The 24987-nt window shown below is 49.0% G+C and overlaps 11 protein-coding genes across 11 annotated transcripts; 2 read left to right on the top strand and 9 right to left on the bottom strand.

Moving 5' to 3' along the window:
• Window positions 1–52: 52 nt before the first annotated feature.
• N7471_002534 (type 1 glutamine amidotransferase domain-containing protein) lies at window positions 53–903 on the bottom strand (the record flags this gene model as incomplete). The annotated part of the gene is made up of 3 exons (XM_057275254.1): window positions 53–444; window positions 494–731; window positions 826–903. 3 exons carry the CDS (start codon window positions 901–903, stop codon window positions 53–55), a joined length of 708 nt encoding a protein of 235 aa, XP_057139892.1.
• Window positions 904–1435: 532 nt separating this feature from the next.
• N7471_002533 (alpha/beta hydrolase) lies at window positions 1436–2422 on the top strand (the record flags this gene model as incomplete). Its single annotated transcript, XM_057275253.1, has 1 exon — window positions 1436–2422. One exon carries the CDS (start codon window positions 1436–1438, stop codon window positions 2420–2422), a length of 987 nt encoding a protein of 328 aa, XP_057139891.1.
• Window positions 2423–2457: 35 nt separating this feature from the next.
• N7471_002532 (fungal specific transcription factor domain-containing protein) lies at window positions 2458–4287 on the bottom strand (the record flags this gene model as incomplete). Its single annotated transcript, XM_057275252.1, has 1 exon — window positions 2458–4287. The coding sequence occupies one exon, from the start codon at window positions 4285–4287 to the stop codon at window positions 2458–2460; it is 1830 nt and encodes a 609-aa protein (XP_057139890.1).
• A 1271-nt stretch (window positions 4288–5558) lies between these two features.
• On the bottom strand, window positions 5559–6559 carry N7471_002531 (uncharacterized protein; the record flags this gene model as incomplete). The annotated part of the gene is made up of 3 exons (XM_057275251.1): window positions 5559–5929; window positions 5993–6109; window positions 6340–6559. 3 exons carry the CDS (start codon window positions 6557–6559, stop codon window positions 5559–5561), a joined length of 708 nt encoding a protein of 235 aa, XP_057139889.1.
• Window positions 6560–6726: 167 nt separating this feature from the next.
• Window positions 6727–7016, bottom strand: N7471_002530 (uncharacterized protein; the record flags this gene model as incomplete). Its single annotated transcript, XM_057275250.1, has 2 exons — window positions 6727–6912; window positions 6990–7016. The coding sequence occupies 2 exons, from the start codon at window positions 7014–7016 to the stop codon at window positions 6727–6729; spliced, it is 213 nt and encodes a 70-aa protein (XP_057139888.1).
• Window positions 7017–8970: 1954 nt separating this feature from the next.
• N7471_002529 (uncharacterized protein) lies at window positions 8971–10639 on the bottom strand (the record flags this gene model as incomplete). Its single annotated transcript, XM_057275249.1, has 3 exons — window positions 8971–9216; window positions 9282–10000; window positions 10057–10639. 3 exons carry the CDS (start codon window positions 10637–10639, stop codon window positions 8971–8973), a joined length of 1548 nt encoding a protein of 515 aa, XP_057139887.1.
• A 1055-nt stretch (window positions 10640–11694) lies between these two features.
• N7471_002528 (ATP-grasp fold subdomain 1) lies at window positions 11695–13317 on the bottom strand (the record flags this gene model as incomplete). The annotated part of the gene is made up of 1 exon (XM_057275248.1): window positions 11695–13317. One exon carries the CDS (start codon window positions 13315–13317, stop codon window positions 11695–11697), a length of 1623 nt encoding a protein of 540 aa, XP_057139886.1.
• Window positions 13318–13741: 424 nt separating this feature from the next.
• N7471_002527 (4-diphosphocytidyl-2C-methyl-D-erythritol synthase) lies at window positions 13742–14965 on the bottom strand (the record flags this gene model as incomplete). Its single annotated transcript, XM_057275247.1, has 1 exon — window positions 13742–14965. One exon carries the CDS (start codon window positions 14963–14965, stop codon window positions 13742–13744), a length of 1224 nt encoding a protein of 407 aa, XP_057139885.1.
• A 237-nt stretch (window positions 14966–15202) lies between these two features.
• Window positions 15203–16141, top strand: N7471_002526 (Ribosomal protein S5 domain 2-type fold subgroup; the record flags this gene model as incomplete). Its single annotated transcript, XM_057275246.1, has 1 exon — window positions 15203–16141. One exon carries the CDS (start codon window positions 15203–15205, stop codon window positions 16139–16141), a length of 939 nt encoding a protein of 312 aa, XP_057139884.1.
• A 454-nt stretch (window positions 16142–16595) lies between these two features.
• N7471_002525 (uncharacterized protein) lies at window positions 16596–19392 on the bottom strand (the record flags this gene model as incomplete). The annotated part of the gene is made up of 3 exons (XM_057275245.1): window positions 16596–17421; window positions 17478–19273; window positions 19321–19392. 3 exons carry the CDS (start codon window positions 19390–19392, stop codon window positions 16596–16598), a joined length of 2694 nt encoding a protein of 897 aa, XP_057139883.1.
• Window positions 19393–21148: 1756 nt separating this feature from the next.
• On the bottom strand, window positions 21149–22713 carry N7471_002524 (DUF2841 domain-containing protein; the record flags this gene model as incomplete). The annotated part of the gene is made up of 4 exons (XM_057275244.1): window positions 21149–21633; window positions 21692–21877; window positions 21933–22463; window positions 22515–22713. 4 exons carry the CDS (start codon window positions 22711–22713, stop codon window positions 21149–21151), a joined length of 1401 nt encoding a protein of 466 aa, XP_057139882.1.
• Between the last annotated feature and the right edge of the window lie 2274 nt (window positions 22714–24987).

The following is a 24987-nucleotide window of genomic DNA, read 5'->3' as shown; positions in this document are numbered from 1 at the left end:
AGCTTAATATTCGTAGGGTCTTCGGTAACACCGATATTTCTATAAATCTTCTTTACAACCCCAAGGCCTTCAAAATCTCCTTACCAACGCCCGCCGCCGAAGCAGGGTTCTGTCCAGTAATAAGGATCGACCCCGTTCCAGCGGCCTTAGAAACAACAACACTCTCGCCCCAGGTCTCCGCAGCTTTGACATAGTTGCCGCCAGTGGCACGACGTAGCTCCGTCTCCAGCATAAACGGCATAAGCGACGAAAGGCCCGTGGCATCTTCCTCCTCGTTCGTGAGTCCGGTCACCGTCACGCCGGAGATGAGAGGCACGCCGGATGGTGCCTTGGCGTTTAGCAGCACGCAGGGTCCGTGGCAGACCGCTGCGACAGGCTTGTTGGCGGCTGCGAGGGCTTCGATTAGAGCCACGGAGTCTGGGTCTTCGGTCAAGTCGAACATGGCTGTTTTATCTTGTTAGGATATATATTTCAAAGCAGGCGACAAACATACGTCCGTGACCACCAACATAGAAGATAGCATCAAATTCGGCGACACGCGGGAGTATCTCCGATAGCTTGTGCGTGTTCGTCCACAGCTCCTTCTGCTCCTTAAAGAAAGTCTGTGACACGGGATCCGACTCGGACATCTTCAGGGAAGCTGGGTCCAATGGTGCCTCGCCACCCTTGGGCGAGGCGACGGTCAAGGAGACCTTCTTGTGGAGGACCTCCCAGGGGTGAGCGAATTCGGGCTTTTGGATACATCGTTAGCATTTGCGTAATTGAATGTTATAGATAAGAAGGAATTGTAGTTTATCAATTGCAGCTGCAATTGAAGTTGCGTACCAGAAACCAGCCGGTTGGATTTCCTGTGGCGGCGAATTTGCCATAGGAGGTGAGAACAACGAGGACGTTGGGTGCCATTTTTGTTTGGTTGTGCTTTTGAATTAGATGGGAGAGTTGAAGTGAGGTAGTACTGGAAGGTTGAATCGCTGTGAGCGAGCGGGCAGCTTTAAGTTTTTGTTATGTCTTGCCCCTCCCTTTGCGGCCAGCTTTACTATGATGCACATCATTCATTGCCAGATCCGGTAGTCCCACACGGCTCAGAGTTATGGTTCGGATCTCGGCGTTAATTTGAGTTCCGTTGTTGCATCCCTTTGATTGGTGTATCGGCGTTAGCCTCCAGCCTGACCCGCTTTTATCGGCGATAATTGGACATGTATCTGTGGAGTACTAAAATGGAGATCGGAGATATCATTAGAGTCCGCTAAATCTAATGCATCATAGTTGCCATGCATAGTGAGACTACGGCGAGCCATCGGAGGGGCCGATGGCCATCATAACTGTTGCATAACGCCGATGACTTTGGATTATTTAAACCTGGCGAGATTCAATGCTAAAGAGCATCAAGATCTTCTCATACTTTACAACCAAACTTCATTAAAACGAATTCAAAATGCCTTCCCACGGCCAGTACACCACTGAAAAGATCACATATCCTTCTCATGGAGAGACTGTCAGTGGAATCCTCTTCCGTCCCACAAATGTCACGAATCCACCTGGTGTCGTTATCACCGGTCCATACTCTTTTGTGAAAGAACAAGCACCGCTGCAATACGCAACCCGTCTCGCAGATGAAGGCTACGCAGCCTTGATTTTCGACCCCCGCACTGTTGGCGAAAGCACCGGCCAACCCCGACGACTGGAAAACCCCAAGATGAAAAACGAGGACATGGTCGCAGGACTTGACTACCTATCGACACGCGGCGATGTCAATCCATCGCGGCTCTTCTTAGTCGGTATCTGCCAGGGCGGCCCCGAATCCCTGGATGTGGCATCGTATGATAGCCGGGTCATAGGTGTGGCCTCGGTCTCAGGATACTACCGGGATCATGAAACCGACATCTACATGATTTGCGCTGGGTGTGTTGCATGGAAGCCCGGTGCAGATATCGCGGCGATGAAACTGCCCACCCCCGAACAAGGAGAGGCCCTGTACAAAGCACGACTTGAGCGAGCTCAGCAAGCCCGTGAATTGTACGAGAAGACCGGGGAAGTGGTGTACCAGCCGCTGGTTGATCCGACGCCCGCTGACCCTAATACTGGGTCACTGGCCGGCCTTCCGGGGCCAGTCGTTTGGTCCTGGTATGGCCCCTGGACCCTGAAGGAATTTGAGAATCGGTACGCGGTGATGAGTGACCTGGACCACTTTAGCTATACCACCGTTCCTGGTGTGGCGAAGCTGGATAAGCCGGCGCTGTTGATCCACGGCGACAACTGTATGAATGCGGCTGCAGCTAAGCGCCACTACGAGTCCATTCCCACGAGTCAAAAGAAGTTGATCTGGAACAACGAGGTTTCCCACTTCCAGCACTATGACCAGCCGGACTGTGTTGATCGCAATGTGGGGGATATTGCGGCCTGGTTTGCGGAGATTAAATAGAATGCAATTGGCGATAGTTGGCGATAGGTACATTTTCAATGATTAGGCTGGTTCATCCAACTCCAAAAGCTGGCATCTGAGAAGGCGCCTTCAAAATTCCAACTATCTATAATGCCCACAGTAAGCGGGTCAAAGGGCAAACTGTTCGGTGTCTCCATGAAGGGGGTTTGTGTACTTGAAATATGATTGTAGAATAGGTCATGGGTTGGGCGCGGAGGCAGAACAGCATCAAAAGAGAGTTCCAACGGTGCCCCATTATAGAGAAATGTATCGCTGTTGGGAGAGATCCATTCGTTGCTGAAAAGTGGTCCGGCGCCATCAGCGGTTTCGGAGATGTCGAACCGATGCCTTAGGCGACGGTACAAGCTGCAAACAACGCCATGTGCTGACTTTGCCATGGGATTAAATTGACCAATGATGCCCAGCCTTTGCATCCCTCTTTCAACAACTTGAATACACTCTTCCCGTATTTCGTGATTCTCATTCGGAAAAACAAGACAGAGTGCTGCAAGGAGCACAATGGCATCGAACGAAGCGTAGACCGGATTAAACACCTTGCAGTGGTGCGGCTGTGACTGTTGAAATAGTCGTTCCTGCGCACGAAGAATGGATATGCCAGCTTTGAGGGCTTCTGTGCGACTGTTGGCAACGGAGAATACGTAGGGTCGATGAAGTGCGAGAATAACAAGGTGGATGAGCGAAGACAGCCCTTCTCGGGCAACAGGTAGCCACTGACACCCATGCATTTGATCGAACTTCGTATCTGGGTTTTCCATCCGGCTCCAAGATGGTAAAAGCTCTAAATTCATCTTGATTGAAGCGTGAATGTGTTCGACCATGGGGTAGTCTTGGGGGCTGGCACCGTTATGTTCCAGTTTGTGAACATCCTTGAAATATCGGTAGGCCACATTAAAGCCGGCGAGGATGAGGTCAAACGGTCGAGGGAGATCAGTCTCGGTTTGCCAATGCGAGAATAAGTCTCGCCGCCTTTCTTCGTCCTCTATAGTGCAAGCGAAGCGATCTATTTGTAGATCGGTGGCAATCGGTCGACCGAGAACGACGGCCATGTGGATGTCCCAAATATGCAAGACCACCCAAATTCTGTGACCAACGAGACTGATATTTTGTCTCTCGCGCCCGGGCCCACCTGACACAAATTGTCCGGTATGTAGGCCAATTTCCTGCGCATCTCGGATCGTTGCCCCAAGTGTGTGCCAGGCTTCAACAACTTTGCCACTACTTTTCAAAAACGAGGCACGTAGCACACCTCCTTGGACCGTGGCGATTGTGATCTCCTTTTTCCCCAGAACTGCGAGTAACTCAGCACCCTTATCGCTGTATTCAGCCCCAATATCTTGAAAGGTCATGTCAGCCATAGTAATGAGAGAATTGATCATGTCATCATGAGGAGAGTGAAAAAGAAGCGCCTGTGCGAGGACTTGAAATAGTAATGCTGGAAACACAGTGGTTCCCAGCGCCAGTCTTCCGAAGCCCACTTGAAGGTCAGAGTATGAGATCTTTCCCCATGCATCCAAGTCTTCTCTAAAGGATTCCTCGTCGAGCAGGTCATACTGCCAATTGATATCGGAGAAAAACGTTTGGACCAGGATATCGACGCAGGGCTGCGGAGGTAGCTGGCGGACTAATTCCCTGTACTTGCGGTCTGCATCGGTCGGAAACGGGGGCTGGTTTGTGGTAGAGGAGCCAACTAAGCTCGTGTCCTGATCTCCATAAAGCTCTACGGCCCGTAATAAGCTCATCGAGTTGTGGTTGCCGTGGCTGGAGTATCCAAAATTTCTGATCTTGTCCTGAGATTCGCTAGTCCATTCAGGGCCCGGTCCAGCAGGTGGGTTCAAATTCCCCATATTGCTACTAGAGCTGGTTTCCGTTTTCGAGGAGCCACTCACATTAGAACTGCTTTGGGTGGGTTGGCAGCCCTTGGGTGAAGCGTCGTAGTGGCAAAGATCCTGCAGTTGCCAATCAGACCAAAAGCAATATTGCGTCTAGAAGTGTAAATACCTGCGTTCCTCGCTTGATGCAGTTGCAACATGGATACTGGCGGTCACACTATTCAATATTTAGTAACTTTCTTTTTCTTGTTTATGTGCTTTCTTGTGTCCCTACCTTTTGCTTGCGCCGATGACATTCTGTACAGGACATGAGAATTCTCTTCCTTTTATGTGGTCTATCTTGTTCTGATGAGGTAACCATTTCGGCACTGGTTGGTGTACATTAGCCACAGAGAAGACGCACTGCCAATCTCGACAGGATGGACCATACCATGTACGTTTTTCTCAAATTGGGTGCTCTTCCTATCGGAATTCCAATAATACAGCACGTACTAAATTTTCAAACACGTGATTAATGTGGTGAATGAGAAAGGCGAGAGGATATTGGACAGAGAGAGAGCGAAATTGAGGGTAATCACAGGCGGTCACCTGGGCAGATGGCCCGGCACTTCAGGCAACAAGGCAAACAATTATCCAAAGCCACCACCATCAGTATGTGACTACACCTTCAGGCAGCCACCCACTTCGTTACCAGTACTGTACTCCAGGGCTACTTTCCTTACTTACGTTGGAGTTTGGGGCCCCGGACCATCCGGAGAGGTGGCATATCGGCATTTCAATCGTGCGCTCGAAAAATTGGTGCAACAACTTGGGGGGCAGAAGTGGCTGTATACGCGAACGTATTACACTGAAGAAGAATTTTGGAAGATCTACGACCGATCAAGTTTGGACGCATTGCGAAAAAAGTACCATGCGGCACATTTACCAAACCTGTATCAGAAGTACGATCAGAGCCTGACGAATAGTCGCTATCTGGAAAGAGCCTCAAAAGACCATGGAGACTGGCAGTGTGGGTGTGGCAGCAATGGCCAATTTGCGGGCTGTTCGGTTTGGTGCACACAGTCTGGGGGAAGGATTATTTGTTGAAAAACGCAGTTAGTAACCATTCAAAGTAGCAGAAGGTCGATAATGGTAACAAGCAAGCGGAAGAAAGGATCGAGAACAAGTACTATTAGGTGCCATACACATCGAAATTAGTTTTAATCAAGATAAGCGTGTGGTGGAGAGATGCACAATCGACAGGGTGGGCGCTTCACAAGCTAGCCTCACAGAGTTTCCGTGCATCCTCATGCACGATCCTCGTGCACGAAATAGTCGTGCCTAACGGCAATCCCCGGTCCAGAAACCGGTACCGTATCCTTGACCAATCCATCCTCGGAGTCATGGAACGAAATCTCATCGGCGCCGCGGTCAACGTGACTTTGTGAGACGGATACGGTGGTGTTTTGCTTGCTGGTCTGGGCGCCGGTATGCACGCCAGAGTGCGAGAGCTCGTAGCCGCGGTGGCCGCTATAGGTTCCCGTGCGAGAGTGCGAGCCGAATACCAGGGTGCGGAGAACGGGGAGACAAGAAGCGATGATGGCGATGGCGGTTTCGACCATGGAGACGGTGCAGGTGATCATTTGTTCGTTGTTGTAGGAGTAGATTGCTCGGATAACTGGGTACATCGTGGTTTAGTTGTGGGAAGGAGATTAGAGGAGCAGATGGAGGGGAGACATACTGCTAGTGATGACTACAAGACCACCCAGGAGGAAGACAGAGATGACACCCCACTTTTGTTTCTTTGGCATCTTGAGTCGCACAACTTGCGAAATGGGGAGGCATATGACTGGTTGAACTGTGTTAAACGGAGCGATTGAGATGAATTGAGCTCGAAACCTTACTGAAGACATCACTGAAGATGTTGACTGCAAAGGGTTAGTTGATTATCCCAGTAAATGGAAGAAATAGGGCCATACAGAGTATCGTGAGCCAGTAATTCACTGTGGACGGTCCTTGGGGACATGTCACTGAAAGAGCGTCAGTCCCTGCGTCTGTGGTAGGTAGTTGATATAGAAGCTTCCTCACACTCAGCATTTGTAAGCCCCTCCCACTGCCGCTTGGGCGGATAGCACTTGAAGACAATATCAAAAAACAGCACTAGCCAGGTCGCAGCCAGGATACCAAGTGTGATGTTGTACACAATCTGGTACCGGGTGCGATCCGCCAGGCGCTTGTAGAAGATCACCATGCTAGACTTGATCAGCCACAGCGCAGTGACATATAATGTGGAGCCCGGAATGATCATCTAGTGGATAAACTGGGCATTAATAATAATGTGATGGTACATACTTCCTATTCAGGCTGTTTTACCTTCATCATATTAATCTTCTGATCCAGGGTTGTATTCGCCATTTCAGACATGCCTATGCCCGCCATCGTCAGTAGAGTCCTCTATAATTTTGCTCCACCAGTTCAATACTTGAAACACCTACCCTGGTTGAACATATAATGTTGGATTGCCAGATCGCCGATTAGACACAAGGCAGCCAGGCAAACGAACAAGTCGTCGAGGTAAAGCCGCTTCAGGAGCCGCAGGCGGACCACTAGGCGACAGACCAGGAAGATGCACGCCGCCACAGTGCAGACATACCAGGCCACCTGCATACCGGAAACCACATTAGCAAGCTAGCAGGCGACGAGGAGGATGTGTAAAGTTTGAAGAGAAGACAGCATACCACTTGCCCCAGATCCGGACGCGCCATGTTGACTTGCCTCTGTCTCAGTCACGAACCGTAGAGAGAGGGAATGGCAAGGCAAGACGAGCATGAAAATAAAGTGCGGCACGGATAGTAATTATTATTCTAAGTTATCTACAAGACATCTGATCTGCTACAGCCATTCTCCAAATTGAGAGAATACACTGACACACCTTTTTCCAAGGCCCACTCCACTGCCTTAGAAGGCGCTAGCACAGATCCTTCCAAGGTTTATCCATGGATCGAACTTACACTTAGATTGGGGGTCTGTGCGATTTGCCTTGTATTATATAGGATGGTATCTTTCTTGGTAAGATTACATTTGTGCTTTGAATACATACATATATATTTAGGGTAAACGTTGGTAATTATTTTACTATGTGGAACTGCCCTAAACAGGAACCGAAGTTTTTGTTAACCGTGCCAAGCGCCCAACACCACAATACCTACATATGTAGTGTTGGTGCGCGCCAGCAGATACCAGATTTTCACCAGATACCAAGTCTAGAAATTAGGTATATTTCATGACTTGCACATACAAAAGATACTTATGCACCTCGCAGGCACGATACAAATTTTCTCAACCCTCGAAACTAGTTAACTAGGGAAGAGAAAGAGTATAAATGTAGGGGGTTGTTAATTTGACACCCCTATTCTGACCCGAATCTTCAGGTGCACCTTCCTAATTGGGTTAACCACCTACCTCGACACCGCTCCCTCACCGCCTTCTAATTTTATACACCGCCTTTATGTCAAACTTGCCATGCGATAGAGTAATACGGTAGGTACCTGCGCTTTATTATGTAAACTCCTAATAGGATTAAGTCATTGTTGTTCATATCTCACTTTCTACCCTTTCAACTATTTCATCGTCACTGGCTTTATCGTCAGCTCCATCGTCAATAGGAATCAGGTAGAATAAGCAATTCTTTCTAATCAAATTACATGTTTCTTTACTATATAAACTAGGTGTAGGCAGAATATATAGCAGAAAGGAAATGAAGTGGCAGAAAGCACGGCAGAATTCAGTGTCGAACCCGATCGGGAAGGCGGTACTGAAAATTCAGGCAACGTCGGTCAGAATAGGCTGAAAAAAGGGGGAGGGGGGTTCAAATTAACAATCCACTAAATATATAATATAAGTCTAGCTTAATTAATTTAATACTAGTATTAATTCTCAATATATAATATGGAAGAAGGATAATAATTTAAAAAAAACACTTTATATCAACTCGTATATCAACTCGTACCGGAGTATGCTACTAGGTACTTTCTTTCCTTTTGGCAAACTTAATATTGCTTGTTAAAGTTTGAGAAATGTAATAGACTTCCTTTACACTATATATATCTTCTCTTCGCGAACTAGTTCAATGATTAAGAAATTTTATATGGTGCCTACGAGGTGCATAAGTATCTTTTGTATGTGCAAGTCATATAAAATATACCTAATTTCTAGACTTGGTATCTGGTGAAAATCCGGTATCTGCTGGCGCGCACCAACGCCAGGTATCGTGGTGTTGGGCGCTTGGCACGGCTATGGTCGTGTATTATTTCCCACATATTAGATAAGGGGAATTTTACATCGGGGCCAACTTCGTGTGCCCCCCACCGAGTGATCTCTTCTAGATCCGCAGTGGCGAAAAGGTAGAACGTGGGCTCGATCCAGGTACTACTAGTGCCACTTCTGCAGAACGCCCTGTCGGAACTTTCAAACCCCCGAGTGTTCCTGAGAGTATTTGATTTGCGGCTCAGCACAGGTGCTATCTCCACTGTGGGGACCTCGGGATGCAGTTGCAATGCTGTTTACAGTTTACAAGATTCCGGTCTTGGGGGCTGTTCGCGACCCGTGGTAGTACCTGCATTAGGGTCATTCTATGATGGACCACGATTGGATAGAAATTATAACTTTAGATCTAACTTTCTATTATACGAACAAGCCAAGGCCGGAACCTTATATTTCTCAGGCACTTCCAGCCAGCAACACAGGGTTCTGCACCACTGGGTAGTTAGGATAGTTGGGCTTGTAGACCTTCTGGCAGCGTTGGTTATACGCGCCAGTCGTGCTCATCACGATCTCCTCCTCATGCCCAGGCACACCCACGCGCGCCAGGGGACCATTAACAGGCCGGGCCTGCTTCCAGCCAGGCCCAGCGCCGGGCTTCTGAATCCACGCGACAAACCCGGAGTGTATGTAGTCCGCCAGCTGCTGCTCCGCATCGGTCACGCCGCCCAGCAGCGAGAAGCACTCATTGCCGCCGTGTAAAAGGGCACCTCGCTGCCGTGCGAGGGCCCGAGATTGGGGATCGGCAGCACGTTCGAATATTTGCCGAACCAGCGGTAGATCCAGGTGGGTTGCTTCGCGGCGCGCAGGTCCAGTAGGGCGTCGATCGCGCAGAGGAAGCGCGCGTCGCCGTAAGATGCACCGCTCATCAGGGAGACAGAGCCGTAGTCGGCTTCGTTGTAGGCCGCCAGAAGCTGGTCCGCGGGCACGAAGGCAAGGTCGGCATCAAAAGTGCGGATCCAGGACGAAAAGTCAGTGTTCTCGCCGCCGTAGACGTAGCCGAAGATCTTGCCCTCCTGGTCGGAGTTGCCGACGATCAGCGGCACCGATGTTGGGTAGTAACCCTTGACGAAGCGGTCGGTGTAGTTGGAGAAGCGGGTAATCTCGTCCACTGACGGTGAGAACCAGGTGTTCAAGGTCGAGTTAAAGGAGCTCGTCTGGAAGGCGTAAGTATCTGCTGCGCGCAGGCAGTCCAGAGTGTAGTCTTCAGCCGTGCAGTCCAGAGTCACGCCGGCATCCAGCATTTCCTGAACCACCTGCTTCAGCGCGACACCGGCGGGTGCATAGCCAGGACCAGACACAGCATTGGCAGACATCTCGACCGCACCGGCCAGGAAGGTATCGGGGTGATTCCAGAGATAGTGATCAACGTGGACTCCACCGGATGAATGGCCACCCAGCACGATGCGCGACTTATCACCACCGAAAGCTAGCGACTAGGTTAGTTAAAGGCCACAAGGTGGTTTAAGAGAAAGAGGAACCTACCCTCAATGTTCTGGTAAATCCACTCCATGGCCAACTCCACGTCCAGGACTCCAAAGTTCTGGGACTGTCCCTGCAGCTCAGGCGCATTGGGCGAGGCATAGATACTCTCGCGGTAATTGAAGTTGACGTAGATAACATCATTACGGGCAAAGTTGTACCCTTGCCATTGGGCGTTGCTGCTGCCGCCGGTGACCATGGCACCGCCGTAAATATAGACGAACACAGGAAGATTGGCACCCTGCTGCGGGGTCCAAATATTGAGGCTGAGGCAATCCTCACTCTGGTGGGTGATTGCCGTGCCAGACATTGCCTGGGCACAGGATGGTCCATAGGCAGTGGCCTCGAAGTGACCGTTTGGGAACGAGCCGATGGGCTTAGGAGCCTTCCAGCGGTTTTCGCCAGCAGTGGTCTCGGCAAAGGGGATTCCTAGAAAGACGGTGGTGTCATTCTGGAAAAAGCCCTTGACGGACCCCTGCTCGATGGTGACGCTGGGAGAAGTAGGTGGGTTTCGAGATGCATGGGGCTCTGCAACCACCACAGCCATAGCCGTAGCCATCAGGCTCAGGGTGCGGAAGAAACCCATGATCGCGAAGAGGGCCGGAGGGGGAAGAAGATGATCGTTGATGATAACGGTGGGAGACGCGAACTTAAGCGGCGGGCAATGCGCTAGCGTACGTCTGCGGAACCATGCCGAGATTGTTCCTTGACCTAAACGGGTATCAAGCTGTCTTGTATGTCTCGTCCAATCATGTCAAACCCTGTGGAGTGCAACCACATGCCAACCATGTGGCGCACTAAGCCTATTGATTTCTCGTGTTAGTTAGCTCAACTCACAATAACGATTAATATATCTTGTAAGGAAGCCAATACCCACTCCCGGAAGAGTTTGCATCCTAGACACGCTCTGAGTCGCTTCTAGGAGCCCAAATTATATTAGCTTAATGCCAAATCTGAAGGCTCCTGGGAGAACCATGCTATGGATCCTGGAACGTTAGCCCCTCACGAGATTGACAGGATCGGAAACGGGTCATCAATATTAAGAATGCAAATTAGAACGCGGGCAGTAAGTGCGCGCAACAGAAGGAAAAGATAAGGTAATTAGGCAATAATATAGGCCAAAGACACCGTTTGAAGACAGGAATGATGTTGATGAACCAAATGCAATGGTGAAATAATGCCCCGAAACGAAGGAACAGCGTGAAAGGAGTTACAAACCGCATTGCGCGAGGCTGACTTGGAGATTTGACGCAAGAAACACAGCCAAATTTCGCGCCAAGCTTCGCTCTCATTGGTCTGTTTCTCCTTTCTGTGTGTTTTGGGTTTTTCAAGGTTTACCAGGTTTATCAAAGGTTTGTCTCGTTTCATTTCACTTATTACCAACCCTACCGTATAGTAAACTGGAAGATTCTTCAATCTCCAGCCTCGTCTATAGGTATTAGAGCGGTCAACCTAGTTTATGCAACTTCATTCTGCTTAATATCTATGCCGCCCTTATGGAATCCCCTCCTGCGCATACCGTGCTATGCTCCTGCTGCTCACGACGTACACTATCATCTCTTAGACTCTTTGGATTCGTGGCATTTATTTGCCTCCTAGAATATACAAAATATAGAAACTTTGAACATCATTCAAATCCTATTACACTTTTCGCTGGAAACAGAAGCGCAAATATTGACTATCCCGACAATGATTTGGCAAGACAGACCATCCATGCGGAATTTCGAAAGTTCTCAAGCTTTCGGAATGATCCGTCGAGAATCTTTCGTACATCAAATCAAGGGGGCTACTAGAGGCCGCTCCAATTGCATCAACCACCAAAGTGATGGACTGCTTGGCAAGTTGGAAACATCGGGCGAGTACAAAGTCAAGCTCCTCCATGGAAAGATGCTGTAGTGCCCATATACAGAATATATGGTCTACCCTTTGTGTCCTTTCCGCCATGTATACTTCCATCCTTTCATGAACAAGTTGGGTATACAAATTGTTTTGGTGGCAGATATCCAACGATCTCTTGGATATATCGACTCCCACCATTTCCGTAATTTGGTTTTCCGGATCCGATTTCAGATGGTGGCCGACAGTTCCAGTTCCACACGCAAGATCAAGTGCAGTTCCTTGATAAGATCTCGTTGTAATACAACTGGCAGCGTCGGCTGCTGAAACCCGGCCAGCATGAGATTGAGCCAGAGAGTCATAGAAGTTTGCCACTTCAATATAATCATCCCCACGCTTGCCAGGATGCTTCAGAAAGTAATTAGTGATATAAGTGTTGACAACGGCCCGATAACTCCCAGGAAACCCCCGCTGGATATCTGTATCCTCAAGCTGGGATCCAATAGGATAAAAGAAAACAGGAAGCGGATCAACTTCAATGACATAAGCCCTCCCATCCCGACCAATGCGCATATCAACATCACAGCCCATGTAGTTCGTATACATCTTGTTCGTCGTGAAAGCCTCGACGGCCGTAGCTTGCAAGTGCCTCCAGAGCCGCGGGTCGTCATTCTCGTCCAGCAGCTCATATCCAGACGCCTCATCAAACTTCAAATCCAAAGTCAAGAATCGGCCTTGGCCGGAAACTTGTTTGTATTTCGCACGTTGCGGAATGAGAGGAAATGGACTCTCCCCCATAGCAATAACCACAACAGAGTATTCCTCTCCGTCGATGAATTCCTGCACGACAAGGTCCAAACTATCCCTCCCTTCAGCCTCCCGAGCATCAGCATATTGGTCTGGATCCGCGTATCCAAGCGCTTGCGCACGCAAGACGCGCACAGAACGCATCAACTTGTTCAATCTCTGAATACAGCGGTCCAACTCATCTTCATTCTGACACAAAGAATGCTCATCAATGAACATACTCCCATAGCTCGACGCAGGTTTAACGAATAAAGGAAATTTCGTCGTCCCCGGAATGAGGGGACTCCCAGCACGTTTCGCCTCGGCAAAGAAGTCCCATTTGGACTGTTCGCGCTCGGAGCTTTGGATACCAGCGCTAGGCAGGTTGAGCGACTCAAAGTATTGAATTGCCTTGATGCCAGCTAGTGAGTCGTCGTGTGTTCCCCACATGAAATTTAAATAGAAGTCATGGCCTTCGCGGACTGCGGCATCTATTTGGGCTTGCGCTGTGGTCTTGTGGATGGTGTTGTGGGATATTGTGTGCTGGGTGATGTGTTGGCCGGGGTTCATGCATAGCTTTTGAGACTCGCCGACCGAAGCTTGGAGTTCTTCGAAGCATGATTGAAAGACACAGATCTTCATTTTGACAGACTTTGGAGGTATGGTGGTATGGTGTTTTTTTGTGCTTTTCTTCTGATAGCCTAGGCGAGTGATCGCGTGCCGATCCCCCACCTATACATAGCATTGACCCCTCGTTCATGGCTGTAAGATCGGCGATACGTAATCGATCCTGTTCTTCAGAAGCCCCATTAATTTTTCTTTCTTGTCCACTGGTAGCTGTTCGCACATCCCTAGTCAATCAAACATGGAAGTGATCCGAATATAGTGGAAGAATACCGCACCGCCGGGATGTAGATCTCAGCTACTGTGGCCTACGCCACGATTCTTCAGCTTATGATGTATTTTTATCTGGTATCGTATATGGGCATGACTTTCTAGTCTTGTAAAAAAGAACATTTGAATGGTATATTCAGTCAAAATACCAAACAAATACTCAAAACATGCTTCACAACACCAAGCCATTCGGAAAAACAGCCGTAGCTGTAGCGAAAGCAACTATCCCCTCCTCACGACCCACAAACCCATTGCGTTCATTCGTCCCCGCCTTGACCGAAACGCGACTCGTATCCAACCCCACAATACCAGCAACGGATTCCCGCATAGCATCACGGTGATCACTAATCCGCGGCTTCTCGCACACAAAGCTCACATCGCAATGCGTAATAACACCACCGCCCTGCTTGACAAGCTCAGCCGCATGTCTAAGGAACTGATCAGACGAAGCTCCCTTCCACCGGACATCCTTCGGCGAGAAGTGGCTTCCAATATCCGCGGCGGAAATCGTGCCGAGGAATGCATTTGTCAGAGCGTGTAGACCGACATCTGCGTCGGAGTGACCGAGGAGTGTGGAAGTGTGCGGGATATTTACACCACAGAGTGTGATCTCCTCTCCAGGGACAAGACGATGCGTGTCATACCCGTGACCAACTCGGACGTCGGGTACCGAGGCGGGTGTCGGGCTGTTGGCTCGTAGTAGCCTTTCCCCTTCTTCGAAATCAGAAGAGTAGGTCAATTTAATATTCTGTGAATCGCCTTGTACGATGCGTACAGGTAGTCCTGCTTCCTCCAAGAGTGAGGCGTCATCCGTGTACGATGAAGCAGAAGTAGCTGCCATTTCGTGGAGATTCAGGATTGTCTGTAACGTAAATGCCTGCGGAGTTTGGGCGCGGAAAAGGCCATCGCGTGGAACTGTTGCCTTAATCAGGCCGTTTGAGTCGGTCTTTTTGAGCGTATCGGACACTGCAATGGCCGGGATCACACCTGTTAAGGGCTCCCTAATAATGGATTCCAGAACATCATTGAGTAGACTGTGGGGTGCGAATGGACGCGCTGCGTCATGGATGAAGACGTGTGAAGGGCTCTTCGGGAGAGAAGAGAGGAAGCGTAAGCCCTGTAGGACGGATGCTTGTCGTTCGACGCCTCCCGAGGTAGTATGGACATTACAGTCACGGTCTATGGAAGCTTCGAGCAAAGATGTATCATCCCTATGATGAACGATGACAATCGGACAATTGGTATTCCATGATCGGAACAGCTTCAGAACACGGTTGAGCACTGTGTCACCCCCGATTCGGCGATAGGCCTTTTGGCAGCCTTGACCTGCACGTGTGCCGCGACCAGCAGCTGGTATAACAATACCAATAGTGGGCTTTTCTGTTAAAGTAGTCATTATATACAATTTCAAATGGTGCATTTACAGGTAGATGCAGAAATAGCTATCGACATGCCCCTCCAAGATCTTCGCCTACGTCACGATCTGCACTTTCCCCGAGATCTGATTGGCTCCTTCACTCGTTATGTCGCGTGAGCACCTTCCCTTTATCACACTATGAATTCTTTTGCTAAGCTATCCTACTCATCGTATATATCAACCTTGAAACTTGAAAGGAAAAAAAAGAAACACCCAATGACTATCACCACACGATCAATTTCCCTCCAAGTCCCCGCAAAGCTCAACCCGCAGCTCCGAGTCGGGCCTCTCCAAGAAGATCAATATCATGATATCACACTAGTCTACCAGGCGATATCGCTCTATGACACTTTGCGCATCTCACACAACCCCGCAGGTCCCACAATTACTGTAACGGGGACGGAGAGTGAGCGAATCCCAACAGACGGTCGCAACCTGGTCATCAGAGCAGCGCAAGCTCTCGGAGACCATGTAGGCTTTGAACCGCATATACATTTCGATCTCATCAAGGCGATACCCACCCAAGCCGGGCTGGGTGGTGGAAGCGCTGATGCGGCGGCCGCCCTTGTCGGCTGTAATATGCTGTGGGGATCGAATGTCTGTGACGACGATCTTATGGCGTTGGGCGCAAATCTAGGAGAAGATGTACCCTTTTTCATCAAAGGCATGATGGCCCTGGGCTTGGGACATAAGAAGCCACTTGTGAGCCTACAGACGAGTAATTATACATGGAACTGGGTTCTAGGTGTGCCTGCTGCTGGTCTATCAACAAAATCGGTGTTTGAGAGATTCGATCACGTATTGGCTAGATCTCCGTCTGCCGAGAAGATTTATTTACAAAACCGGCAAAATTGCATTGAAGTTCCTTGGGGGACAAGTCATCCGGAGGATCTGCTATCTGCGCTTGTTAATGACCTCGAAGGCCCATCTACAGAGCTGCTGCCAGATATTGAAATTGCCTTACGCGCTGGAAAGGCTGCTGGTGCGGTTGCTAGTCTCATGAGTGGCTCGGGGTCAACGTGCGCGTTCCTAGCCAGAGACGAAACTCATGCGAGAAGTTTGATGATAGAATTGCAAAAAGAGACAGTTTTTAAGGAGGTACTGATGGCCTCAGGCCCAGTGGAGGGTGTTCGCGTTCTCCGAGAGAGGAGGTAATTTTCGTACTTGAGCTGGAATCTACTTGATGTAAATATCCATCCCGCCCCAAGTTTATGGGTATGTAGATGAGATGACAGAAATGAAACATTGTACTTCATGTACTGGGTATTGTTCATGATGGGAAGCCGTCGAGGTGGAGACGTATTGTAGGCTATGTTCATGTAGGCGTGTTTTAGTGTTTGTGTTTCCCAGTTTTCAAAATTTTGCCGTTGGCTAAGGTGCATGGGTTGGGCGGGGATGGGGTGTATTTGGGCAGTGTTAGAGCGGAGGCCTTGCCGTTTAATCCTGTTAAGACGATGGTTGAGGGCTCGTTTGCCATTTGAAAGGATGCATATCGTTAACTTATAGTTTAGTAGTCTGAATCTGTTAGTGTTGGTAGGATAGAATGGAATTTTTTATGTCATACCTAAACAGATTTATACAGAGGCTGATATTCTAACGGATGTCTAGTCTATATATTAAAGACATCAGTCCAATCGGTTTGAAGTTCGTGCAACTCATCATCAGCCCTCGGAGAGTTCCATTTCTCCCATGCATCAGGTGGCATGATTTCCACAAAAGCACTGTTTGAAAAATACCCATCACCGGAGTTTGGGACGGACGCTCGCGTGGTGAGCGGGACTGTTCTAACCCTCGTGTTCGGATCACTCCAATCGCTGAGTGGCCAGCCTGCGTCCATGTCCGTCTGCGGGGGCGCAGAGTTGTTAGTGGAGGAGGACCTGCTTGATTTTCGACGCTTGGTGCACGAAGATCGGGCGAACGATGGTGTGGACTCGTGGGAGTCCAAGCAGGCAGGAAGCTGGAATCCATCGGGTAGTGGCTCTGCGGCTCGCTCCGTTCTGGCGGCGATCTCGGGGTGTCGTAGGCGTTTTTGATTCCCCGACAATGATGGTTGTTGCCACAGGCGCCGGTCGTCATCTTCTTGGAGAGCAGGCCCCAGAGGACTAGATGTTTCATTAAGGGAATTTGCGCTAGTGATTTCGTCCCGTCGCTGCTGGAGTGTTTGCCAGGCCGCCTCGTATCGACGAAATGATCGAGATAGCAGGCTGTCATCGCGGGCTTCAGTACTTTTGAAAATCTCAAAGATCTCACTCAGCAGATAGAAGAGGATTTGGGTGTCGGGGTTCTGAGGGCGTTCTTTTATGCAGGTGATGACTATGAGACATTCATGCAGGGGCTGCATTTTGCCGGGACATAACCACCAGTATGGGGAGAATGCCGGTAGTCGGGCTAGGTTGACGTAGTTTTTGAGGAACCGGCGACAAGCTGTGATTTGGCTAACATGCAGTATCAGCTGGATAGAACTTTTTAAAAGGTATCGAAAGGGTCTTACTCATCCCAAACACTGGATGATTCAGATGATCCAGACGATCCAGTCAGGATTTGGCGGTTGAAAAAGATTCGCACATACTGCTTCATCATATCCAGCTGGATGCGAGCGTATGCATTCAACACAGTTTCTTCCTGGGTGGTATCATCATAGTAATGTGGATGAGTTTGATGGTTCACACGTAATAGTTGACTAGATAAATATCCCTGTTCTGGCATCCCGCGAACAACTATTTGGTTTATGAGGCCGTCAATCGCTACTTCAAACTGACGGATCTCTCTTTCTAGCATTTCAGATTCCTGGTTGCCCAATGGCCGTGTTTTGTAGCACGACTCCATAATACGTCGCAGAGTGCATGTCATCCGACAGCGACCAACGGCCATCAGCATGGCTGTTGATTTGCGTCGCACTGAGGGTGCACCAATTCGTGGGCCTCGTCCAGAGTCTAAGGATGAATCATGCAGGGACTGGGGTAATTGTGTATTGTAGGAACTTTCCTGGGTACCATATGACAAGGCACTTCCAGATGCGATGCAAGCATATAGTTCGAGGAAGATGATATGGTACCAAACACGACGGGCTAGCTCTGCTTCGACTTCCCCACGAGGCACAATAGCTTCTTCGTGGTGCAAGCCCAGAGTGCGCGCCACTTGCATCGCCTGGGATACAAAGGCGGGGGCTGCCAGGATATCATTTGTAGTAGGATCACACTCCCAGGCCAATAAGACCGCAATAAAGCCATTCAGTGTGGGCAGCTCTGTATAATGGCTCAGGACCAAAGTCCGTTCCAGCATCAATTTCAGCCGTTTAATTAACACGCCCGAGTCCTGCACTTGAATGCCACTCTCTGCTAAAAATGAGGGCGAGGCGGCAACCATTCCGCAATATAAAACCGACCATAGCAAACTCACAAAGGAACCGTTCGTGCTTGCCTGATTGACACGAGTCTTTGTGGCGCCCTGTTCCCAAAACGCATCATAGTCATCAAGCAGTGTAGGGACATGGACGAACGGGGCTAATGGCTTCACGCCGAGCAGGAACGATTCGAGAAGCACGTCGCATACTTTCTTCGGAGGTAGGCTTTGCAGCATCCGAGCCCATTCCCCCAAGTTCCGGCCGTGGTCTTCCTGGGCCAGGAGTTGACGCTGTTGCGCCTGCAACAACATATCACAATCAGCCATTTGATTCGATGCGAGGGCCCAGAACGAGGGGCCCATATATCGGCGGAGGTCTCCCTGTGGGGAGCTCAAACATCCCATCAGTTGGGGACTCTCTTGCAGGTCAGATGGAGTATCGGTAATAGAGTCATGGGTAATGTCGGGAAGTTTGCGAGAGGAGATGGGCGTGCTGCTTTGGGGAGTTGGCCAGAGAGATCTTCGGTCGATGGCGGAAGAGGGACGGGATGAAGCCGGTAGACAGGGCGGAGGCGGGCCGTCGGAGAGAGTGCCAAACTCATGGAAGTCGACAGGACAGTCAGTCAGCGACAGCATCGAGTCGTCCAGCAAGTTGAGAGTGTCTGATGCCCATACCATCTCATCTTGTCGATATTGACCTCCAGGATGCGTATCATTGTTGATTTCATTGTTGGCGGGGGTATTTTCCACACTTCTGTCATTGTTATATAAGGGTATAGGCAAGGGAAAAGCAGACGCATGATGCTGATCGGCGATCTGAATATTTCTTCGGGGCGAATGTTCGGCGGATTTGGGCTGATCGGAGGCAGTGACGGGCGGATAGACGCATACATCATTCAGTCGGCGACATTCGCGGCAAGCGGGGCGTTGTTTTTCACATTTAATCTACACCAAATCAGATCAATACGATTGTCGATTCATGAAGATCATACCTTTCGTCGCTTACAGGGCAGACAAGTAAACGAAGGGCGAGTACGAGAAATGGTTCGTGCCTCCGTGCGCATCATGATCAGTCTCCCAACTTCTATCGGGGATTGGGTGGGCTCGAGATGCGGGCCAGAGGGAAGATCCGCGGGTCCAGGGGGAGAATGAAGGAGGGTCCGATCTTATGTCAGGAGTCCTCCAGGGCTCCAATATCGCCCCAAACCACTATCAGAGAGATTGTGGCAGAACTTATAAGGCGGTCTGATGGTCTATAAAAGATACTGTCAAACAAGAAATAGGACAGATATGGCCCCGCTAGGCCCTAAACAAGTACCTTGGTTTTTGTTATGGTCTAGTGGTAAAATACGCCGTATTTCGTTTCACAGATACATACCCAGTCAATATTCCAAGGTTCTTCCTCCAAGCATCCTCAACCAATATCCTTTGGCGGGAGTCTGCTATCTTCTTCCGTAACAAGATTTTAGTGCTTCCAACCTTGAAGGTTACCTATGTACTTGATTTCCTCTGCCACTTCTTGGCTTTCTCTTTCCGTTTTAGTGCTCAGAGCTTGCCGCTTTTTGCTCACTGAGTACAACTGAGCACGCCCCTGAGCGCTCTAATCCGCTCACTGATCATCACTTTTGCGAGGCTCTAAAGATTTTGCTCCTAGAAGCAGCTGGATTATGGGCCTTCGACCTAGACCTAGACAGGGTTGCGTTTTGGGTCGTGCGGAAGCCCACCTGCGACGTATTATCTGTCTTAATGCTCTAGTACCTAGCATTATTATTCTTTATTAGGAGTAGGACTTATGTTCCTAGGAGGAAATTTCTGTTTCGAATTCTAAATCTTCTAATAGAAAGCATGATAGGTCCTATCTTGAAGTGCATTGCCCATATGTTCCTGGGAATTGTGCGAGTAGATTGGCCGAGACGCCGAAGTTCGGAAATACATTGATATTCGAATTGTTCCAGTCGATACCGCTGCAGCTGTAGATTGGGTCGCAGAGTCCGTTTGACTGCTCCATGAACAAGGGCCCATGCTTGACATAACTCTCCATTTGAGTGGTTCGGATCGACTGCTGGACAAACAATTGACTATGCTGGATGGGACTTTCCTTCAAGTTCGAAGATTCCTTGGCCCCTGTTGTTGCAGGTTCGGTCACAGAGCCTGGTCGACCGCTGGACGAACAAAGGAGCGTGCTGGATGCAACACTCCGTTCAAGTTGTTCGAGTTCTTGAGTTTGAGGGGCTTTTGGTGTAAAATTGGGGCTTGGTTCGCCAGCCTGGTCAAAGCTCACCTGGTACTGGAGCGAATTGGAGACATTGATCTCGCGCCTTTGAATGAGGACTGGTAATAAACCGGAAAGTGCTTGTGGTTGTGACCTCGCAAGTGCAGTCCGGCGCGCAGAATGAGCAGGGGAGAGCACAGAAACTTTCATTTCGCCTTCCCCTGCCTCCTCTCCAGCTTCCCAACTCGACCTATTCCCCTTCATCCCAAGGCCTCACCGAAACTAATACATCTTCCTCCTATTTCCAATACTATCTCACCTCCAACATTATCGCCTATCCTTGTGCATTAATGAAATACTTCCCAGTATTAATATCTCATCCCAGGGAAGTTCCCATCATCGAGTCCCTTATCCGTATACCGCCAGGAATCGATTAAAGCGGTTACCGGCTTATTGAAAAATTTACAAGAAAGTGCATTCATTAAGGGGAAAGTCATAGGCCCTTCCAAATCTTTTTTAAAAATTTCACGTTCAAAAGTCAAATTAATAGGGAGCATCATAACCCTCGAATGGCTCCTTTAGTACTCCCCTCATTGAATTCCTGGACCCTAGAACCACGGGGACTGGATTGGATAATCAGGGCCATAGACGTTCGTTGACAATGACTGACTAGGACTAGGGGGAGGAGGGAAATTGTGCGAAAGGGCGTTAGGGCTCCTTGGTTTAGCCGGGTGGAATCCAACGAAGTCGCGCTTCCTCTTCAAATGTCGAGGAGGGACAGACACAATAGAGTCAAAACTGGGTTGGTGCGGGAGTATTTGTTCTGTCGGTTCACTCTTGTCGATTTGACTTAGGAGGGCTTGATGGTTCGATGATGCATTTGCGAAGTCTCCACGGGGCGTAAATACAGCCTGAGGCGCATCCATAGCACAGACGTATCCCCAGCAGCCTATAGATGTCTCCATATCTCGAACGGTAACTGGATCAGCGGAGCTGTTGTTCCCGCTGCCTTTTCCGCTGCCGTGTGTGGCGCCAGCGGTCCCTTCTGTTTTAGGAAGATTTGCACGAGAGATCCACGCCATCGTTGGGCCGTCTGCGGGAGAGATGTTAACCGAATGAATAGTCAAACAAGCTTTCTTCTGAACGCCTACTAGTTTTTCCGTCTAAGAATTCTTCTTCTTGTTGCCTGACTTGATAGAGCTCGTCCAAAATCCGTAATCGCTCGGGTGGAGAAATCTGACGACGAATTGGCTGATCAACTTCTTTTAGCTTTGCAGCCGAGATCCCGTGACTGATTCGAAGCTCCCGAAGAATGTGAACTAGAAGCCGAATGCGTTCTATTATAAGGTTAGATATATCCCGGAGGTGAAAATAATGACGGTTCTCTCCTACCAACTTTAGGAAGATGATCTGGCTCACGGTGGCTGACTTCAGAGGGCCACCATGGTGGTTTAGTCAGACTAGGATCAAACTGCCTTAGAGTTCCCGCAACAATCTTTCGTCCATTGTATGGATAGTTCACCTGCTTGCGAGGCTCCACGAGCTTGACATAGGCTTTCGCAAGTGTTCGGCAATTTGTCTGTTGGAGATTCTCGAAGGCCTTTTCATAATATAAGGCCAAGATATCTCGGTCCTCAACGGATATCATTGCTTCCTTGGCACTCCTATGTTTGACCTCCTCGTTGCATAAGTTCTGGCATTCACAGTTGGGGCCTTTTGTGGGCGAGAAGAGCCAAGGATGTCTGTCAACAGGCCATACCACAGGTTGAAAGGGAGTCGCCGCTAGGACAGGATTTCCCATGTGCCCTTCATCCCCAAGGCTCATTCCAACATAGGGGCTTTGAGCGATCTGTGATGAAGGGGAGAGGTTTTTGGCCATGGCCATCGTTGCTTGGGTAGGCGACATTGGCATTCCGTGTTCAGCTGATATTACCCATTAGTTAGAATCATTGCGGGGATGAACGCGATGCCCACCTTGATCGTTTGAGAAGCAGACTTCTTTTGACACATCAATGGCTTCCAGAAATACATCCATCACCTTCATGGATAGTATCGCCGGGAAGCTATCTGCGATTGACCCAGAGGTTCGTAGACGAATTTTGCCATCTGCGTCGAGATATATAAGTAAAAATTGGGTGTTAAGCGTACTCTCCAACTTTTCCTCCGCTGGCATGCTTGACGGTGCCTAGCTAGCGGTCAGCTCATTGAAATCCAGTAGTCAACCTAGTAATTTATCATACAATGAAACGCGGATTCATGCTGGTTGGAGGTTTTCTTGGTTGAATCCTTAGCCTAGAGAACACTAAGCATGGAATGTGAGAATGGAAAACCGACAGAAAGAAACAGTTGCTATTGAATAACAGCGACGATGCTGTAAGTGCTATGAAAAAGAGAGAAGAAGAGTTTATCCACTGTCCAGATCCACAAAAATTAGCGTACAGGATCTACCACATATATTTATACCTTAGCTGACAGCAGCCGGTCCTTGTAAGGCGTGGCATGTTCGCTAGCGCTATCAAACCTGTCAAAAGTGTAAAGATATATGCTTACTGACAGGGCACAATCCTTCTATGGAGCTAACAACAAAAGTACTGGCTGTAACAAAAGCCGAGTTTAACCTTCGAGTATGCAAAAGGCCCGGCCGTAATCCTCTATCTCCTTGGCTCATCCACGCCATCATCAGAAAAATTACCGCTACGGAAACAGAATCGATTGCGTGTTTGTTGGCGTGCGACGGGTTAGTTGCCTTGTGCCGTATATAACGGGCCTGGAATGCGGATCACCCGTGAGGCGCGCGTAGGGGTTCATTGCAGAAGAAAAATTACCCTCCTTATGTAGTTATAAATTTGATATTTTCACGGCTTTTACAAAATATCCTTGCGTCGGCGCACGCATAGAACGAATATGTGGAGCTGAATGGTTAATAAGGAACTTGTAGATTCCTACGCACCTGTAACAATAAGGTTTGGACCTCAGTGTACATGTGACCCCTGTGTTTCCGATATCCGTGCTATTTCTTGAGTTAAACGACTGGGGCTCTTCCGGTCATCTCAGGCCGCGCTTCAGTGGATGGGAAAACTTCGCGAGTGTCGATCTACACTGTCCGAGCGGAACCATACATGTTTTAAGTTAAATTAGTGATTTGCTGAGAATTGATCAAAGAATAGCCTACATTAATGATCATATAAGGTCTATACTAGTGGTCCTTGCATCCTGGTTCGGCATTGTTGACGTTGACATTAAACGGTCGAAACGGTGATTCGGAAAGCCAGACCACTCACCCCAGGTGTCTCTGGTTTGAAGGGGTTGATCATGCTGTCGATCGTATCTAGTTCCGACCGATGCTCATTTTGCGTGACAAACAACTGGCTACTGGAAATCGATAACAACTGGTGATACTTTTACTTTAGTTGAGAAATTTGGCTTATATTTTTAAAAAATAACTTGTCGGCGAAGGAGACAGTCCACCTGCCAGATGTCGGGCGGGACCTATCATATATGCCATGTACTTTGGAAAAGCAGCGCCCCCCACGGCATTCCATCAATCAGGAGCTAATCCCATACTAGGTCATGCCAATGCGGCAGTTCCTTTGGCATAGAGATAAAAGAATGAACAAAACCCGGGTGAAATAGCCGGCGAGTCATAGCGCACGGAGACCTGACTCATGCAGCCGGCGCACTCACAGTTGTTATGGTACCTTGTCACTCAGCGAGAGTGCAGTGGGGTGCGCCACCGGCTCGTGTAATGAGTTTAGCTGACGATCAGGTTCGTCCGTTGAAAGGATACTATCACACAAAACGCCACAGGGCATTACGAGAACCCAAACATCATTAGTGTGAACTGTGCCTCTCATAATGCCTGGAGCAGGGTGAGATTTCCCATTTGTCCATTAAAAGTCGGTATTTCCTCTTCCATCCTTGTATTCGCGAGACCGGTATGCCAAGCCTTGACTCTGAAAGTCCGCACAAAATCCATTGTAAGGAATTTGCAGTGGTAGGATCGTATTCTGCGCTATGGCAGTCTGAAATATTAGATCCTGGCTTGCCACGGCGGAGCCAGCTTTTCGGTGTACGGTGGACAAAGTCACTAAGATCCTGCAAGCCAGGCAGATCTATTAGGCAATTTACTTCCACAAAGGGGACGGTGCGCATAACCAGATGAGTCTAGCCTCGGTTTCTCTAGCCCTCCTCTGTCGATCTAGGCACAGAGCAGATTCACATCATATTGGTAGGGATTGACATTAATTCTTACTATACCACTACAATTAGTGTGTTCTAGAGACAACCGCCGTAGCTTTCGGGCTCTCCACTATTGATCCTTGTCTAAATTTTATTCCAGACTGACATCAATCCAAATGGACACCTGAGAAAACACTCAAACCTGGCCACTATTTTAAAGTCCCCATCCCCAAAGTATATCACTTAGCGAAATGGTGCTAGTGGGATT

The sequence above is a fragment of the Penicillium samsonianum genome (assembly GCF_028829775.1).
Source record: "Penicillium samsonianum strain IBT 33392 chromosome Unknown utg000002l_segment0_segment0, whole genome shotgun sequence".
NCBI lineage: Eukaryota > Fungi > Ascomycota > Eurotiomycetes > Eurotiales > Aspergillaceae > Penicillium > Penicillium samsonianum.
This window is presented reverse-complemented; position numbering and strand designations above follow the sequence as displayed.